We start from the raw sequence: 17,271 nt of genomic DNA, 5'->3' as shown, positions 1-17,271 counted from the left end.
CGTCGAAAACTTGCGTTTAAATCAGCAAAAATATCAGCATAGCATGTTAAGCAAGGAGGTTGACGGAGATATTCTAAACGAGGGTGTTGCCTCCCCACATTGCCTCCGCTTAGTCGCGCCGCTATTGGTCAGAGCGCGAGAGCCTACTGCCCCTTCTGTGCATACCCGTCAGCGCTCTGATTGACCGTCGTGGTCGGCTGGGCTGGGCATCCGTACCGCGCGCCGTTCCGACGGCGGTGGGTTAGTGGGGGTAGGCGTGCCGCTGCTAGAATACCTCCCTCGCTCATCATGCTTCCCGCGTAACAGGAGCGATTTCTGAGGAATTACAGACGACTCCAAACTCGCGATTCTCGCTTTTCTCACAACTCAAAATTTTTTTCATAATTTTTATGATCTTTCAAGCGTCTCAACGAATGCATAATGTATTTCTCACTATTACTTAATAATAATTTAATACTAATATGTATTGTTCATTAAATTAATATGTACTTATTAATAACATTTGTTTATGTGATACATTATGTATATATAATTCACGCGTACGCATAAGCGATATGTGTATATTGCAAGATTAACAATAAGATGATAACAAATTGAAATCAACTGTAATGAATGTTTTATCCAACGAAGTTATATTTCGTGGTTTCAGGGAATAGTTTGTTTCATTAATTAATAAACAAATTAAATATTGCAGGTACTATTTTATAATCAGGAATCACAAACAAATCTTCGCCGCGTATATTGCAAAATCTATTTGATCGATACGAACACGTGCTGTCATGTTGATTTAATATACAAGTATGTAATAATATTCTATCAGTGATTACCGTCGCCGTCGGATCTTTTTTGGTTAAGATATATTAAAAATATTAATAGAGTACATTATTTATGCCTTTATGCCAATAAAAAATATGCGATTCAAAGATTTTAAAATAAAATGTTTTAAAACATGTTGTTCATAAAACGCTTATATCTCGGCTATCGCGTAAATGATAGAAAGATGATTAAAGAAAGACTTTGTACTTTATACTTTGCCGTATTGGTATTACTCACGTATATATTACTCGCAATTATATACTTTCCTTTATTAAACCAATAAAGCGCGAGCTGGCCAAAAAAATTGTGCGCCTCGCCATTCATCATTTTCATTAAACGCTTTAGGTATATCTCGGCAACCGCAAACGATAGAAAGACGATTCAACAAGCACTCGTTAGTTTGAAATCTGCCCTATTAGACGTAGTCATTATTAATATACTGGAAATTTTACAGTTTCGATTACTAAGACGAGAAAGCGCGCAAGATCTTAACGAAATGTGTGCCGAGCGACTTTTTATTTTCATTAAACACTTGTCATATATCTCGGCAATCATAAGTGATAGAAAAACACTACAAAATCGTTTTAGCCTTTTTTCCTCGTTTTTAATGTTTTTTTTTTTAAGCTGATTTCATGAATAATTGTTTAGTATTTTTGTTGCAGCATTCGTGATAAAGGACAGGCACGTCGAGTTTCGCTTCGATATCGGCTCCGGAATGACGAAGATAAGATCACCTTATGCCGTCCAACCCGGTGTGTGGAGACATACGTAATGGTGAATCGAGATTTAAAGGATGCGAAATTGTCGGTGAACGGTGAGCCCTTTGTGGAAGGCAAATCACTTGGGGCTGCGAGAACCATGATGAACTAAAACACGCCTCTTTACATCGGAGTATAGATCACAGAAAAATCACGATCAATCGGGACGTCGGTGTCGATCGCAGCTTCCGTGGATGCATAAGCGAAGTAAGCTTATTAATTATACGAGACAGATAGCGATATACAAGATCCCGTAACTATAGCTCTTTAACTTAGCATTATTATTTAATGACAAATTTTTTATAAAATCTAGAAGCAGTTCTCCATTAGCATAAATAAAGAAGCCTCTTTCAGTTTTATATCCAATATTACATATATCGTTATTTTAATGAAGTCATAGAGAGTTAAACTGTGAAAACTTTAAAAGAAACCCTGGTAGAAAAATGTCTCAGAATTTTTTACATTATTAATCAGAATTTCTATGAAAATTTTAAGACTTTTTCAGAATTTTAAGATTTTCTCAGATTTTTTATACCAATTGAATCATTTTTCAGAAAAATTTAGACAAAATAATAATAAAATATTTCAGATGTTTCCTGCCAACACATCTTTGTAGAAATCTGAATAAATATAAGAAAATCCACTCAATTTATCAGAACTTTTCATGTATGATAATTAAAAACATATAATAATTAATAATTCCATCGCAAGAAAGAAGAAAAGGAACTCCATTTAATGAGCTAAGATATATACATATAAATGTACATATAGTCTATTGTTACATAATAATTCTTCAAAGAAAATGAAACAATAAATTATAATTTTGCTAACAAACAGTGTATTTCAACTTTTATTTATTGTATTACAATTATTAATAAAATTATATAATTTCCTCCATTCACGGTCCGTACTTATTCGTATCCTGCGCCGTGACATGTCATAAGTACGTTCCGAGCTCATGTGCACCAATGGGCCTGCTTAGCCTTATTCTCTATTAACATTTTTTGTCATATTTTGTAAAGGTTTATCTATGGTAATCTCATAAAGGAAATCAATCCGCCGCACATGATAAAAATTGGAATACATTATACGTAGAGTTTAAAAATGTAAAGATTTTTTGCATAAATACATTGTCATATTTATATTTAACAGACTGTTAAATCTACATATAATTTTCTGCAAAAATTAATTATGTTACGATCACGCCAATATTTGTTTTACTGCCCTAAAAAATAAACAAAATTTTATATTAGTGTCTAGTAGTATTTTATTATCATTACTATTAAATGTAAATTTTTTTTAGTAATGTTACATGCGACAAATTTTATATTCGTCCGTAACTAATAGATTCGACATATTTGCATTTTATTAATAACGAAATAAAATTTTATTATTCTAAAATATATTAGCCAAGAGTATTTTTTGTATTTCTTCAACAAAACCTTTGTATTACAAAGTAAAAATGTGTTGCAACGATTTTACAGATACGTGCACTCGTGTGAAAAAAAATTAAACAGTAAAATATAGCAGAAATATACTTGACAAACTAAGTAATAAAAGTCTGCGATTTTTTATTCTGTATTTTAAATTAAAATTTCCACTTAGTTTTGTAAGAATTTTTCTGCTATAATATTTTGATTTACGAATTTTAAAATATATCCTACATTAAAATTCAAATTAATATTTGTATTCTTTGTCTTACCCCGAATATTTACCAAGGCCCAGACATAGATTATCGTTATGCATTATGAAAAAAAAAAGGAATTAATGCCTATGATGATCAATATCTAGAAATGATTTGTCGTAATATCTTTTCAGGTAACGGCAATCTGCGATCATAAACCTGTAGAATATAAATAAAGATGTAATTATTTAATTTTATTTATTGTATGTGTGTAATCGCAGCTCTATTAAAGAAGTCTATTGAAGAACACTTGATGATTAGTAAGAGATTGTAAAATAAAGTTCAATTTACAATATATAAACTATACTTCATATTATATATAAATGTAATTCAGTTGCTTGAATTACGGAATTACACACATCTACATTGAATAAATAATTATACGTTAGTTCTTTTATTATTGTAGCTGCAAACGTGTGTGTGCATGCGTGTAATTACCTATATAATAATATCGTTAAAGGAACTGTACTGGCGTGCCACAAGGAATGAGCATCAAATATCCAAAAAATAGGAGGAAAGTCTGCCAACTCGAGCACAGTCACGAGAATAGTCAACATATTGAACCAAGCGACTAAGTATACGTAAGGCAACTTGGTACGGTTAAAATACCACCACAGCATCGTTATCGCGACAGTCGTTAATCCTGGAATCATAAACGGTTCAGCTTTGTTATACAGTTATCTTCCTGTAGGGATATGCGATTAATGCGATTATGGTGTAAAACTTACCTATCGTTACATTAAGCATCATATTATAACCATAATTAATTCTGCCTGACCATAAATGTGACAAATGTGTGCACAAAATGCTCACATATCCGCAAGTTATTATAACACAAGCTTTATTCCTTTTATTCGTTATCCTAACAAATAATTAACACGTACATAAAATTTAATATTACCTAAACAATAAAGATTTAACATTTATATACGTTACGTTAAGACTTGTTTCTTTTATCTTTGAATATATTCCAAAATTAATTTACTAACGATGTGTATTTACCAAATAAGTATATTATTATACATTTTTTTAAATATTAACACCTTAATCATATCCAGATAAGACGAAATTTATTGTGCGTTACCTTAAAAGCATACAGTACAAGAGTGTAAGTACCATACTAAACGCACAAGAATAATCCATAGCTTCTGTAAATGGCCAATCCCGCGAATGGAATACGGTTGACCAAAACCACCCATTTAGGCATATCTGCAATAAAGTTAAGCCTTTTAAGCAGATTACAAGTCAATAAGGTTGCCAAGTTTTAGACATTTGAGTAGACGTGGTATAGAGTAGACTGAACTTACAATACTGAAATACGTCCAAGCGTAGAACATAGGATTAGATCGATCAATCCTTGTTTTAAATTTTCGATACATTATCCAATGTGCATAAAAATTGAGTATGGAGAATAAAACCGAAGCAGGCTCCTGACATCCAAATAGGCGGATGAATGGCCACTGCGGGATGAATAAGAATAATTTATTATACATCATTATTTATAAAATGGATATTATCATAAGTGTCATAAGAATAAATGAAAACATTACATAGCCTTGATATACATATGCATAGAAACAAAGTTATGCTACATAAAAGTAATATATAGGTTTTATTGCGTTGTATAAAATTAAAATTTGCTTTTATAAAAACAAAATACGTATGCGCGGCGGTTTATCGCGATGGTACTAAGAAAAAATAATATTTTTGCTTCAAACATAGACGCATAGATATTTTTCCTCGTGTATAATTATATTATATATCTTTTCGTAAAAGGATATAGTTGCTATATTTTGCTTACTTTTCCATGAAACTGTGGTATCTTTAAACCATGAGATACGAAGTAATCAACGGTCCTCCATATGCAAATATAACTACAATCTTCCTCGCAAGACCAGCGTAACAAGATTAACGATAAGGAAGGTTCTTCCTTGAAATCTGTTTCTACAACACACACGTTGTTGAAAATTAAATTAAATTGAATTTTTGATAAAGAAATGTTTTTTTTACGAGCAAATAAGGTATAAAATAAAATCTGAAAGGGAGCTGTATATATGCTAGTGTGATTATATTACTTTAATCTTCATTAACATACATATATTAACCTTGCTTGAAATTGGGGAAAATATTTTTGATACTATAAATTATAATAAATCGATATGATTCTACGACACACAACTTGGGAATGAAAAATAAAGATTGTATATGTACATATGTATGTAGTTGAGTATACGCACACACGCACGCACACACACACAATAGGAGAGAAAAAGAGAGAGTGAGAGAGAGAGAGAGATTATATGTATGTACATACTCGATATATTAAACGCGCAATTTGATATATCTCGACTGATCACTATCGTAATGATAATTTGAGATAATCTAAGATAATCTGAATGAGAGCGAGACTGAAAGAGAATTAAGAGAGAATTTAAAAAAAAAAGAAGAAATAATTATATTCGAGAATTGATATTCAATTCAGTTTCACCCAGCTGCACATAGAGATGTTGGGTGTGAAAACCTAACTTGATGTGTTAAATTGAAATCTATTTAGAAACCTATTCCTATTAGCTTGGACCCTGTGTTTTGCTCTGTTGCACGATTCTAAAAAAGATTTTCAATTTACCACGTGAAGCTAGGTCCACCTCACAATCCCCACACCTCCATGTGCAGCGTGCAGCGTGCAGCAGGCAGCAGGGCGAAACAAGATCCTAATAAGTTAGTATGATTCTAAATAGTGTTTGACAATGTGCCGGGCTGCTTGTTAGCGAATTTTTATAAAAATGAAAAAAGACTAAAATTCTCAGTCAGATCTTAGTAAAACATTTCATTTTTAACCATGATTTGAGAATGTGGCCGCACTTTAATAAGATACCTAAACATTTTATAAAACGATTTTACAAACATTGCAGATTTCTTAATCTGGCTACGACATTAGCGCTTATTCCCTTATTACACTTGACATATATTACGTGTATCTTGTTCACATATTATATTATATATATTATATTATATTCTATGTATGTGCAATATGTACATACTGTAAACATTTCTCTCTCTTCACGCGTTTCAGCTACAATAAATATACTGTAAACTTCGGGCCTAGTTTCGCATCACTTTGAGGAAAAAGTGAAAAGAATTTAAATAATTGAAATGGGAAAAATCGCAGATCGATCATTACCATCTTTGCAGTTGCTAGTGCGACACAGCGCTAGACATTGCTTGTATACCTGCGACTTGTCACCTATCGAACCAAACGTATTTCCAACGAGACAAGCTTGAAGAATCATCAACAAAAGAGTCCAGGCCGACTTTGACATGTCGACTACTGTCAACTGTCAGCAACGTACCCTAGCTGTTGTTGACAGCGCGGTGTCAAGCGCGATGTCAAAACGTACAACAACCGGTCGGACCGGCGACTAGGCGACGGCCGAATGCCGAGTGAGCCGACTCAGCCGACGGCGACTGATCACACGTGACACTGTTGACAGTTGACACCAGTTGACACTGGTCAGGTCACTCAAGATCACTGATGAGAGTGACGGGCGACAGGGGCAGGGGGTCTCCGGGTCTGTTTACTCTGTTTCTTTTAGCTGCACTGGCTGAACTGGTGCAGTAAATAAAGTGAAACAAAATATACTTGTCTCACTCTAACCTATTGCACCAGTCAGGCAGTCAGCTGAGTGAGCTGAGTCAGCCCTCAGCCGTCAGCCGTCAGCGGTGGCAGTGGTAGGAGGTGGGGCACGGTGGCAGCGGTTCAGCCCAAGTTGCAGCCAGTGCAGCTAAAAGAAACAGACCCAGGGCCGGCCAGGGCCCAGGCCCAGGAAGCAGGAGGACCAAAGATTCAAGATCCAAGGAGAGCACAGATGTCTCGTGACTCTCGTGTCTCGTCACTCGGGCTCGGGAAGAACGGGGAACGAGGAACGAAGCGAGAGACGGAGATAACGGGGAAGGGAAGAGACACGCCATTCGCGGCCATTTAGAGACGAAAGATAAATATTATGCGCTCGCCGAACATTGTCTGATTGGCGTCATTGGCGAGGCGCGATAGGCGGATGCGGACGCGGACACGAGGATACAGTGATACACTGATACAGAAGGATACCTATACCTACGTCAGGGTCGTCAGGTAGACGGAAAAAGACAGAAGGAACGAGAGCGGTTAGCGGAGTGCGGATTGCGGACACTGCGGAGGACACCTGTTGCCGTCGAGTGAGCCGAGTCAGGCGATCGCGAATCGCGATCGCGATGGCCCACCTGCTCAAGAATCTCACCAACAGTATTTGGCATGCGTTTCACGCGTTACAGGCCGATGCCACCAACACGGTCGCCAAATCCAAGTTAAAGGTGAGACCCCTTTTTGAGAAACTCGTGCAATCGCCAAGAAAGCCCGTTCGGAATAGCCTCCCTCGAATCATCGAATCATCTAGCGTGGTCACATGTCACATCCTCGTACCTCGTTTTATATTTCTAATCAATAATACAATTAATATTGATTAATATTGACAGTTTTATATGACGTGCAAAGTCATATTAAAGTTCTCTCTTTCCTCTTCTTTTTTACATTTGTCCATATTGATATTTAATTTTCATAGGTCCTGACAGCCAACATTGGTACTATGATGGACTTGTACGGCGTGGAGAAAGGCCTGGAGCATTACCGGAGTACTCAGAGTTTAACGTTCGATCAGTACATCTATTACTTACAGAAAGAAGTAAGGTCTTCTTCTTTCGCGCAAGACGCTTGTGCCATGAGCGTTTGAATGAACGAAAAAGCAAATGTCAATTTTCTTAATTGTTGAGAGAAATAGTAGAATTTTTTATATACACGAATAAAACGTTTTCAAACGTTCAGGCACAACAAGCTCATTATTTACAAATTCTAGCAAATACTTGAACATTTGGAGATACTTGAATATGGAGATAAAGTAGAATACTTAATAAAAAAAAAAAAAAAAAAGAATATTCATAGATGTATAAAAGTTTTTACTTTACTTTCTTATTTTCAAAATGTCTGTTTTGTTAAGTATCTCTGAATATTTTCCCAAGTTTTCTCTCTCTCTACCCTCGGTCAAAAGCATTTGCTTTGCTCTTCCTGCGTCCACCTCGCTGTATTCAGTGTATTCTATAGCGAGAATTATTGCTTCAGGTGTTCTCCTCTGTAACCGACGCTACTTCTGTACAAACGTTGAAGAGCTTGGAAAACGGGATAGATGAGATTTGCTGGTTGGTTTGTAAAAAGATGTACCTGGAGAGATCCCATCCGGTCTTTGATGATCACAGCGTTTACCAGTTGTTCAGAATTTACTGTCTGCTGGCCGAGACAGAGTCAGATATGACAGATTCTTATCTGGTTAGCGGATGATTATAATAAAACAATTATATCCAAATGTCCTTTTTGTTTGCACGTCGATATATCCAACGTGTCGCTTTTGTGACGCAGGTAATAATGCATGGCGACGAGGTGGCGCGAATCGCTTCCCATCTAGTAATATCCTTAGGTCTGCAGTGGGATGCGGCAGATTTCTCAGCTCTATCAGCGGCTATCGGGATATTTAGGTAACTTGTCGTTTCTAGCTTGTCACAAAGATCAAGGAAATGTAAAAGACGCTATTTGTTTATGAAAAATTTCACGGAAAGGTTTTCCACGTTTCTGGCGGTTTTGGAATCCAAGTATAGTGGCGGTAATACTTTGGACACTATAGCGTTGACAGAGGCGATCGATGATCTCCACCAGATTTACGTAGAGAATGTAGTGAAAAAGGTAAATCAAAGTTTTGCTTAATTTTGCTAATAAATTGAAAAAAAAAAATAAAAAAATAAAAAAATGTGATTTCGACTGTCCAATTCAGACTCTCTCTCTCTCTCTCTCTCTCTCTCTTTCCGTAGTAGTGTGCTACGACACACCACTACGTTGCGATCTTACGTTTATATACAGATATATATTGTATAGTTTTAAGAGGTGCCATAGCGCACATTACACGCGTTACATAATAACAATACGTCTTTTTTTTTACAATTATACCATTATTGCAGGGCTACTTGATGAAAAAGGGCTTCCTGCTGCCAACGTTGCGGTACTTCTGGTTTGTGCTGCGTCCTGGTGAATTGACGTATTATAAAGATCCCCAACAGAAAGAACCGTCCGGATTAATACTGCTGAATGCAAATTGCTGGGCCGATACGCTGACAAACGGTGGAAAGCCCGATAGAAGATTCGTGCTGAGCACCCCCGAACATAGATGCATCGAGCTAGTGGCAGAGGATCACAAAGGCAGACTGCAGTGGCTCGCGGCATTGCAAACGGCCATTCAGCATTCGGGCGAGAAGATCGGCTATCAGAGAAGTTTGGCCAATCAAAGAAGATCCTTGCGACAAGTAAATTGAAACAAATAAATTGAAACAGAAAAATATATATGTTTTAATTAGAACAGATAACAATTTTACTTGGAATTTATTTCACAACGTATTGCTGCTTGCTAGGCTACTAAACAGGAAAAAGAAGAGACCAAGCTGGAACTACAGCACGAGAGGCAGGCTAGAATCGCCGCCGAGATCCAAGCTCGGAAATTGGAAACTCTGTCAAAGGAGGAAGGTGCCAAGGTTCAACAACTAGAAGATGTTAAACAGAAGCTAGAATTACTGCTACAAGAAGAAAAGCAGGCCCTACGCGACGAGGAAATAGGTAAGATTAATGTGTCTACCGTATTTAATTTTTATCACACCATGTTCTTGTAAGATTGTAGTATAATTTAGATACGCGCTATGTACGCATTTACAGTACGAAATTTACAAGCGAGAGTACTACGCGAAGAATGGGAAAAGAGAGAACAATTGGAGAGATTGCAGCAGGAGCAACAAGAATTGCTGGAGATGGAGAAGATGAAAAGAATGGAATTTGAGCGGATGCAAAAAAAAAACGAGCAACAGTTGCAAGGTATATAAAATCCAGAAGATAAAAAAATTAAACATTAAATTGTTAATCATATTAATAAACGCAATCACGTAATAAAATTTGCATACACATGTACCGGGCGCATGTGTGTTTCTTTCTTTTAGCTTTCTTAGATTCTTTCTTATAATGTTTAACTGTTATCTTTATTTGAAAATTTCTACTTTTGCATTATTCTTCTACATTAATTTTTAGATGCCGAACTGCGACTCCAGCAGCTAGAAGCGGAGAGGGAGCAATTGGATGCCGAGTTGCGCGCTGCGCGCGAAAAGGTGCAGCACGCCGAAGAGGCTCAACTTCTACTAGAAGCACAAATCGTCACGCGTCCCCTGAGAGGAGGTGAGAGGATCCGACGTACTCAGAGCTTTATACCCACAACGAAAGAGCGGCCGTTGTCCGTAGAGAAAATCGACAGCAGACCTAAGACATTGCAGAAAAATATATGACATACGCTGCGCACCAACGACAGCTAAAAGATCGATGCGTTTATCGCCCGACTTGCATTTAAGTCTTCCACCAAATAGAATAGCACAAAGAGCCTATAGAATCTATTGTACGTTGCGGGGCAACTATATTATATCTTCGCGACGAAAAAATTCCATGCGAGCTTCGAATTCGATAGTTCCTTGATTCTTGATGCCTTGCTTCATTCGCAATCTTAGCCAAAAAGTATTTAGTATTGCATGTACAAATTTTGTATACGTGAATTTCCATTCCTTATTATCGCGAAAATAATGTGATCTTTATCTTGTAAACGACAAGATATAATTTCCACCTAACGTATGTATATAAATATCACATATAAATATATACATTTTTTCTCACGGAGCGTATTATCATAGAGTAGGAAAATATTTAACGCGAATTTATAATTAATCATGTTAATCAGAATTGTAAAATGTGCCCAACAAACAGATGGGGAAATATTTTTGTAAAATTTTATAACATTGACCAAGTTTTCATACATGAATAAAAATTTCGTAATATTTTATTCGAGTCGAATTGAATTTTATTGAAATCAGATGCAATTTTTATAATGTTTCAAACACTATATACGTTTACGCGAGCGTTACTACAAAACCCCGTTTACGCGGAGGAATTATCATAAGTTACTACAGAAGTAACGCTCGCGTAAACGTAGTATATATAGGTATATGTCTGTTATACCAAGTTGATTTCTGTTATTGATTAAACACACGCGCTCCATATGGTCAGTTTTACGTTTTACCCTTGCTATCCCTATATTCCTAATAGGAAAACTTGTAACTTGTTAAGAACAAATTTGCAACGGTATAAAATTGTTTATTCGCCGAGAAATGCCGAAGAAGAAAGGAAAGGGAAGCAAATTGGCTCGCATGAGCGACGAGGAACGCGCTCGCTATCTACAGCACCGTGCCGAATTGGAACTAGAGGCTAAACGACGTAAGCAACAGTTGATTGCAACTTTTACTAAGGTAACTTTTACTATCCGACACAAAATACAAGTATATAATGTAATACAATTTTGTAACAAATCAATTTTGAAATGTAGAACAAGCTGAAACACGAGGAAGCGTTTTCACGATTAAACACTGCCAAGATCAATGAACAATGGCGATACATTCTACGACAAATAAAATGTAAAGAACTTGACGAAGATGTGGAATATCTTTGGAATAATTTCGATCGCCTGTTGAAGGCGAAAGATCTCGTGATACAGCGTTTACATAGTGAGCTAGAAGCAGCCGATATGGATCACAGAAGACTGCAAGAGGCCCACATTCAAATGATGGACCTGACTATTGGTAGCACATGCCTTTGTAAATCTACAGTATCTATACTATCGCACAACTATTAATTATATTATATTAATGTAACATAGGAAGATACAAGCAGAAATGCATCCACCTGCACGAGTCCTTCGCACGCGAACGTACCCGTATCGTTTCGAACGAGATAAATGAGTTAAATAGAGTACGGAAACATTTACAAGAGCACTGCCATCAGTTGCAGAACATAATTTTTGGCCAAGATAAGAAGATGGAAAATGTATTGACGCAAACGAAAATCCAGAATGCCGTTAATATATATAGCATCGTATACTTGGTATGGATATGTTTCTCATCTTTGTGTTTTATATATGAAATAAATGTTAGTAATTCTTTGGTGATCAAAAATCTTTCAGAAGGAAGACTCCTTGTCGCGCTTGATGCATTACGTTTCCAATGAGGTCGAGGAATTGTGGCGACAACTTAACGAAACGATAATCGAATACGAGAAAAATACAGGAGATAAAAGAAAGCAGTACGACTACTTGATGGAACAGGATGACGCTCATCGTGTCGACGTGGCGCAATATCCAAAGTTGCAAACACAATTACAAACCACGATTAAAAGTCTGAAGCAGGACACGCACGCATTATCACAGAAAAGGGAGCAGAGTATAATGGAATTGAACGATCGGATTGTATACATGAGGAAGAGAGCTCAAAGTTTCAGACAGATATTTTTCATGAATCAAGCGCTCGACACTACTCAGCTGAAAAAACTAACTATTATTAGCGCTAGCGTTCTAAAAGTAAAAATATTAAGTTATCAATCTTTTGCCTGACTTGACTGATAATATTTAAAACAGTATTAAGTCAAGTTTGAATTTCCGGGGGGAGGGGGAAAAAAAGTATTTTGGATATTCTTTGATTTGCAGGAACTGCAGAGGATTTCAGAAAAAGGCTCGACGTTACTGTCATTGCTGACAATATGTTCAAATTTGGAACCGTTCTCGCTGACCGTTCAAAAATACACTTTACGCGATACGGGTTCCAGAAGGGCTTTCACGAGTTGCGTAGGTATATGTATCAAATACGAAACATGTATCTTCAGTATTTAAATAAGACTTATTACAGATGTCAGAACCGTTTGACAAATTGGACAAATTTTGGGAACAGTTTAACTACATTAAATCCGACAATATCCTCATGAAAAAGGAGTGTGACAAACTGTCTTTCGAGAACAAACAATTGAGAAACACCCTGCGCACATATCTGTTAACTATTTCTAGAGTTCCGGCCGCACGATCACTTACGTCTATTCCTGTATAAATATATCTACTTCAAATGCCGATAAGAGAAAAAAAAAAAGAGAAAAGTCAACAAATAAAGCCTCTCAAATTAAAAATAATGTAATTGAAAATATCTATGCATATCAGATTAAAAAGTTTGATATCTTTTAAAATCAAAACTAAATTTAATATCTTCGAGAGTTAAAAATATTAGGATATTTTAGGAAACGGTACCTACTTATATCTCACGTTTTTTTTATCCACAAGTATTTATGGATAAGAACTTACAGAGAATCGACAAGAAAAGAACATGCGTTGGATCACATTCACATAATTTATTCAACGATGAGTGAATATGCCTCCTCCCAACGACAAATATTTGTATGGTCGAGCGCGAGTCCGTCCTCTCACAGGATAGAAGAATATCTTTTCCTTCGGCGCCATACTCTCAGTCTCCAGATAGATGTCGAAGCATGCTCTCAGCCGTTGTATTTGCGCCGTCAACGTCGGGGACTTGATCCACATCACGTTGACTTCCCTCTCGATGTCTCTGATTATATCGGCAGACGCTGGCACCGTTGGACTAACGCTTATGCTAAATACCGGTGCTATCTTTGGGTAATCTGGTTTGATAGCGATCCTGGCCACGAGTTCGCCTAAGAAATGTATCAAATATAAACGTGTGTGGAAGGAAGGAATCACTTATCTAAAGTTAGAGACACGTTGATATATAATAATCGTACTACTGCCACGACGAAGTACAGCCTCGTAAAAGATGTCTACGGACAACACTAATCCCCGCTGATAAAATTCTGGTGAAGCGACGTAATTCGAGTAACTTTTCCAGGTCATGGTCGTAAATCGATGCAACGACGTTGAGATTTTCTGCGGCACGGGATCAGTCGTACTAATAAAGATTGGCAAGTTGCCAGATTCTAGTTGTCGTATTTCCATACATAGGTCCAGCCTCGCTTTTATACGTCGTTTAATTTCCTTTAACACACTCTCCACACAATCTTGTGCCAATTCTTGACTCGTAAGCTACAAATAAAAATGATGAAGCGGTGAATTTCAATTAGAATACGTTGCTCCAGTCGCATCTATTGATGGTTGAGATTTGCTCAAATCGTCATAATTTTGTTAGTTGCCAAAAATGGAGCCACTACAACTTCTTTCAATAAGTGAAATTAGTCATCATCAACTGTTTTTCACACTTATGTTACAAGTCTGTGTATATACCTTTTGTTGTTGTTCGCTCACGTCGCACGCGACAAAATGTAGGCCGGCCATCTTTTGTGCCCATTTGTAGGGAACGCCTAGTCCCAAAGACGAAAACGATCCCAAGTTATGTCGCGACAGTTGATACTGATTGGCGGGATTCGGACTTTCCAATCCTAAATCTCGTGGGTACAATTCGCGAAGAACCGATTCGGATACCAGCATGTCTCTATTAATTAAATACGACTTGAAAAAGTTATCTCAAATTTGCCGAGCCAAAGAAAGCAAGAGAAAACTATTTGTATATATACAATTTTTAAAAATTGACATTAAGTCAACAAGAGTTATATGTATAAATGTTGAAGCACGTTTACATACCCAGCACTAATACCTCCCAAATCTTCTGTTTCGAGTTTCGATTCTACCGTAACAACTTTCAAATGTATCATGTAATAAAAGTGAAGCGTCAGCCTTGTTTCACCTGAAAAGTTTAATTTCGCAACAAAATTCTCTCTCTCTCTCTCTCTCTCTCTCTCTCTCTCAAGATTTAAAAAAAAATTAAATCATAAATTTAATTAGTACCTACATTAATAAACATAAAATGATGAGTTTATTCTTTAATTTTATTGCATCTTTCACTTTAATTTGGATATTTTTTAAACACGTCGTTTCTCATAAGACCATAGATTTTTTATCCAAAACTCACTTTTTAGTGTAATAACTATTTTTACGCGCAACGGATGTCGCTGCAATAGTTTGGACCGTTTCTCTTCTTGCCTAGCTTCTCGGGATAATCTGTGATGTCTTTTCTTATGCACGGGCATTTCTTCCACGATACTTTCCGATTGATTTTCAGTATCCGAGTCAGACTCTTGTAAACCGTCATGATTGTTTGCGCGTCTCGCTTCGTCTTCGTCACCTTCCACTCTGACCAGCAATGTACTATCTACAAGATATTTTCAAAAATAACAGCTATAAGAAATTTTATCTCATAAAACCGTCACAGAAATATACAACGTTTATGAATTATATACCATAAGCATCCCTGTAAGCAGATGCCTTCGCATACAATACATAGAGCGGTGATGCAAGCAATGAAGCCTTTTGATGCTCCTGGCGAATTTTGTCCAACGGCAATCCAAGACTTTCTTGTAACGGTTTGCTCGCCTGAGAATATGAAAATTAAGTTTGCCACGTGTATAAGAACATTAATAAGGTCATAAAACATTTTGTATATTTTCTCACTTCCAATATAGAACGCAATTGTGGCGCGAGATTATCCAAACGAGTCTGTTTCGTTTCAATACTGGACGCTACTGCCTTTTTACTCTCTGTCAATTCATCGCACAATGCCGCCAGTTGCTTTCGTTGCGTCAGTTCCCATTCCAAACGAGCCAGTCTCAATTGATGAAGATTATTCTTTGTTATTTCCTAAAACATGTTTCCGTTTTGTATGTGGGTAGGTGTGTTGCCCCAAAAAAAAAAAAAATAGAATTTTATACTCAAGTTATTACCGTATAACTTTCGTATACGTACAGGTCGTGAGATACTTTCTGGAGCTTCTTTATAAAATTCCTCTTCTGAAACAAGTTCTATCAATTCATCTTTGGATCTAGAACAAATGAAGCAAAATTATTTTATTTTGTTTAAAAAGATAACGTTAAAAAGAGAAGAATCTAAAGATTCTTTTGTATAAAGATGAAAAAATTTACTTGAATTGAAGACATTTAATAACTTCCTTCTTCAAATGCATTACTTCGTACAATAAATTCTGTAAATGCAGGTGTCTGCTATCAACGCTACTCTTGGCAGCCACTAGAGAGTCGCGTGCTGATTTTGTACGGAACTTTTCCATGCGATTTAGTTTCTTTAGTTCTATAAAAGCCAGGGACGTTTGAATTTGCAGCTCGCGGATCTCATCTTTCATCTAAAGCATTTGTTTCAATAATAAGTTTAAAGCAACTTGGCATAATAAAGTAATAATAATAACAACTAATAATAGTAATAAGAAGAAGAATAATAAATATCTGTTACGAACGTTTGAGTCACCACTGGATTTCAATTTAGCTATTTTCGTCATCGCTGCTCGAATATCGTCGCAGGTTAGCAAAAAGGATTCGGAATCATCCTCGGACAATCTCTCGATAGCTTCCTTCTCTTCGTAACTGATTATTGTCTGATTGTGAGACGAGACAAAAGTTGACAGCGGCAGAAACAGAAAAAAATAATTCCTTGTTTTAGTTTTACTTGAAGCAAGCAGCAAGAAGTAAATATATAATATATTTAGTAATTTAGTTTAATTTCACTAATAATTTAACCTAACTTAACCTAAGATGTTGACAAGGATATACACGGTCAGCAAAAAATGTTTTATTTTTTTGTGCAAGAAATCATCGTTCGGCATTGCGAAAAAAAGGTAATTAAAAGAGAGACACTTCTTCTTTAAGTCTATTTTCGTCATAAATCTAAATATTTCCCGTAATTAAAAAAATTTTTTTTCGTTTTCGTACCTTATACATATCTCCGTCTTTCATCGACGCTGTTCCACTGCTCGCATTTACAGACTTTCTTCTTTTTTTCGCACTATCCGATTCGTTCTCCTTACCCATATTTTATGTTTATGTCAATATATATCAATAATATATATATTTTTTTAGATAAAAATCAACTCGTATCTCGTATCTCTCGTGTTCCTCGTGTTCGATTAGCGACTTATAAGCGACAGGACACCGGGTCTGTTCGCGTTGCTTGCACTTTTTGCACTCAGCATCTTCGCTTTCTCTCTCTCCAACAGCCGAATATTATA

General features: G+C 36.3%; 4 protein-coding genes across 7 annotated transcripts; 2 read left to right on the top strand and 2 right to left on the bottom strand.

Annotated features, from left to right (window-relative positions):
• Positions 1 to 2,761: 2,761 nt before the first annotated feature.
• On the bottom strand, positions 2,762 to 6,844 carry LOC112457515 (post-GPI attachment to proteins factor 3). 3 transcript variants are annotated; one of them, XR_003041111.1, is made up of 8 exons: positions 6,440 to 6,844; positions 5,060 to 5,196; positions 4,566 to 4,718; positions 4,343 to 4,467; positions 3,987 to 4,120; positions 3,697 to 3,901; positions 3,277 to 3,417; positions 2,762 to 2,799 (listed from the first exon to the last, which is right to left on the bottom strand). XR_003041111.1 is itself a non-coding variant. In XM_025020641.1 (7 exons), the coding sequence occupies exons 1-7, from the start codon at positions 6,576 to 6,578 to the stop codon at positions 3,339 to 3,341; spliced, it is 978 nt and encodes a 325-aa protein (XP_024876409.1). In that variant the 5' UTR covers positions 6,579 to 6,842; the 3' UTR covers positions 2,876 to 3,338. The 3 variants fall into 3 exon arrangements, 1 of the variants encoding a protein (XP_024876409.1); XR_003041110.1 differs by having other exon boundaries at positions 5,060 to 5,202; positions 6,440 to 6,842; XM_025020641.1 differs by lacking the exon at positions 2,762 to 2,799 and having other exon boundaries at positions 2,876 to 3,417; positions 5,060 to 5,202; positions 6,440 to 6,842.
• A 163-nt stretch (positions 6,845 to 7,007) lies between these two features.
• Positions 7,008 to 11,201, top strand: LOC112457513 (switch-associated protein 70-like). Its single transcript, XM_025020638.1, has 9 exons — positions 7,008 to 7,605; positions 7,854 to 7,973; positions 8,408 to 8,611; positions 8,702 to 8,817; positions 8,899 to 9,022; positions 9,295 to 9,636; positions 9,742 to 9,943; positions 10,040 to 10,195; positions 10,406 to 11,201. The coding sequence occupies exons 1-9, from the start codon at positions 7,507 to 7,509 to the stop codon at positions 10,654 to 10,656; spliced, it is 1,614 nt and encodes a 537-aa protein (XP_024876406.1). The 5' UTR covers positions 7,008 to 7,506; the 3' UTR covers positions 10,657 to 11,201.
• A 6-nt stretch (positions 11,202 to 11,207) lies between these two features.
• On the top strand, positions 11,208 to 13,558 carry LOC112457514 (dynein regulatory complex subunit 2). 2 transcript variants are annotated; one of them, XM_025020639.1, is made up of 6 exons: positions 11,208 to 11,664; positions 11,742 to 11,994; positions 12,072 to 12,295; positions 12,375 to 12,767; positions 12,894 to 13,031; positions 13,093 to 13,558. In XM_025020639.1, exons 1-6 carry the CDS (start codon positions 11,527 to 11,529, stop codon positions 13,285 to 13,287), a joined length of 1,341 nt encoding a protein of 446 aa, XP_024876407.1. In that variant the 5' UTR covers positions 11,208 to 11,526; the 3' UTR covers positions 13,288 to 13,558. The 2 variants fall into 2 exon arrangements, with proteins under 2 accessions (XP_024876407.1, XP_024876408.1); XM_025020640.1 differs by having other exon boundaries at positions 12,894 to 13,035; positions 13,093 to 13,205.
• Positions 13,559 to 13,562: 4 nt separating this feature from the next.
• LOC112457512 (THO complex subunit 5 homolog) lies at positions 13,563 to 17,186 on the bottom strand. Its single transcript, XM_025020637.1, has 11 exons — positions 16,976 to 17,186; positions 16,504 to 16,641; positions 16,178 to 16,392; positions 16,002 to 16,077; positions 15,711 to 15,896; positions 15,500 to 15,632; positions 15,172 to 15,411; positions 14,844 to 14,946; positions 14,487 to 14,694; positions 13,991 to 14,288; positions 13,563 to 13,903 (listed from the first exon to the last, which is right to left on the bottom strand). The coding sequence occupies exons 1-11, from the start codon at positions 17,072 to 17,074 to the stop codon at positions 13,587 to 13,589; spliced, it is 2,013 nt and encodes a 670-aa protein (XP_024876405.1). The 5' UTR covers positions 17,075 to 17,186; the 3' UTR covers positions 13,563 to 13,586.
• Between the last annotated feature and the right edge of the window lie 85 nt (positions 17,187 to 17,271).

Source organism: Temnothorax curvispinosus, unplaced genomic scaffold, assembly GCF_003070985.1.
Source record: "Temnothorax curvispinosus isolate PA1 unplaced genomic scaffold, ASM307098v1 QBEX01007796.1, whole genome shotgun sequence".
In the NCBI taxonomy this organism is placed as follows: domain Eukaryota; kingdom Metazoa; phylum Arthropoda; class Insecta; order Hymenoptera; family Formicidae; genus Temnothorax; species Temnothorax curvispinosus.
Note: the sequence above shows the minus strand (reverse complement) of the source record. Positions and strands in the feature narration are given on the sequence as shown.

Bases quoted from the DNA above. Each gene is read 5' to 3' on its own strand.
- LOC112457515 (XM_025020641.1), bottom strand. From the start codon at position 6,578: ATGTCAAAGTCGGCCTGGACTCTTTTGTTGATGATTCTTCAAGCTTGT. The intron at 4,719-5,059 runs GTAAGCAAAATA...TTCATCCCGCAG, and splicing joins TACCACAGTTTCATGGAAAA to TGGCCATTCATCCGCCTATT. The intron at 4,468-4,565 runs GTAAGTTCAGTC...ACTTTATTGCAG, and splicing joins CTTGGACGTATTTCAGTATT to ATATGCCTAAATGGGTGGTT.
- LOC112457513 (XM_025020638.1), top strand. From the start codon at position 7,507: ATGGCCCACCTGCTCAAGAATCTCACCAACAGTATTTGGCATGCGTTT. The intron at 8,818-8,898 runs GTAACTTGTCGT...TTTCACGGAAAG, and splicing joins GCGGCTATCGGGATATTTAG to GTTTTCCACGTTTCTGGCGG. The intron at 9,944-10,039 runs GTAAGATTAATG...ACGCATTTACAG, and splicing joins CCTACGCGACGAGGAAATAG to TACGAAATTTACAAGCGAGA.
- LOC112457514 (XM_025020639.1), top strand. From the start codon at position 11,527: ATGCCGAAGAAGAAAGGAAAGGGAAGCAAATTGGCTCGCATGAGCGAC. The intron at 11,665-11,741 runs GTAACTTTTACT...TTTGAAATGTAG, and splicing joins TGATTGCAACTTTTACTAAG to AACAAGCTGAAACACGAGGA. The intron at 12,296-12,374 runs GTATGGATATGT...AAAATCTTTCAG, and splicing joins TATATAGCATCGTATACTTG to AAGGAAGACTCCTTGTCGCG.
- LOC112457512 (XM_025020637.1), bottom strand. From the start codon at position 17,074: ATGGGTAAGGAGAACGAATCGGATAGTGCGAAAAAAAGAAGAAAGTCT. The intron at 16,078-16,177 runs GTAAATTTTTTC...CATTTGTTCTAG, and splicing joins ATTAAATGTCTTCAATTCAA to ATCCAAAGATGAATTGATAG. The intron at 15,412-15,499 runs GTATATAATTCA...AATATCTTGTAG, and splicing joins TGCTTACAGGGATGCTTATG to ATAGTACATTGCTGGTCAGA.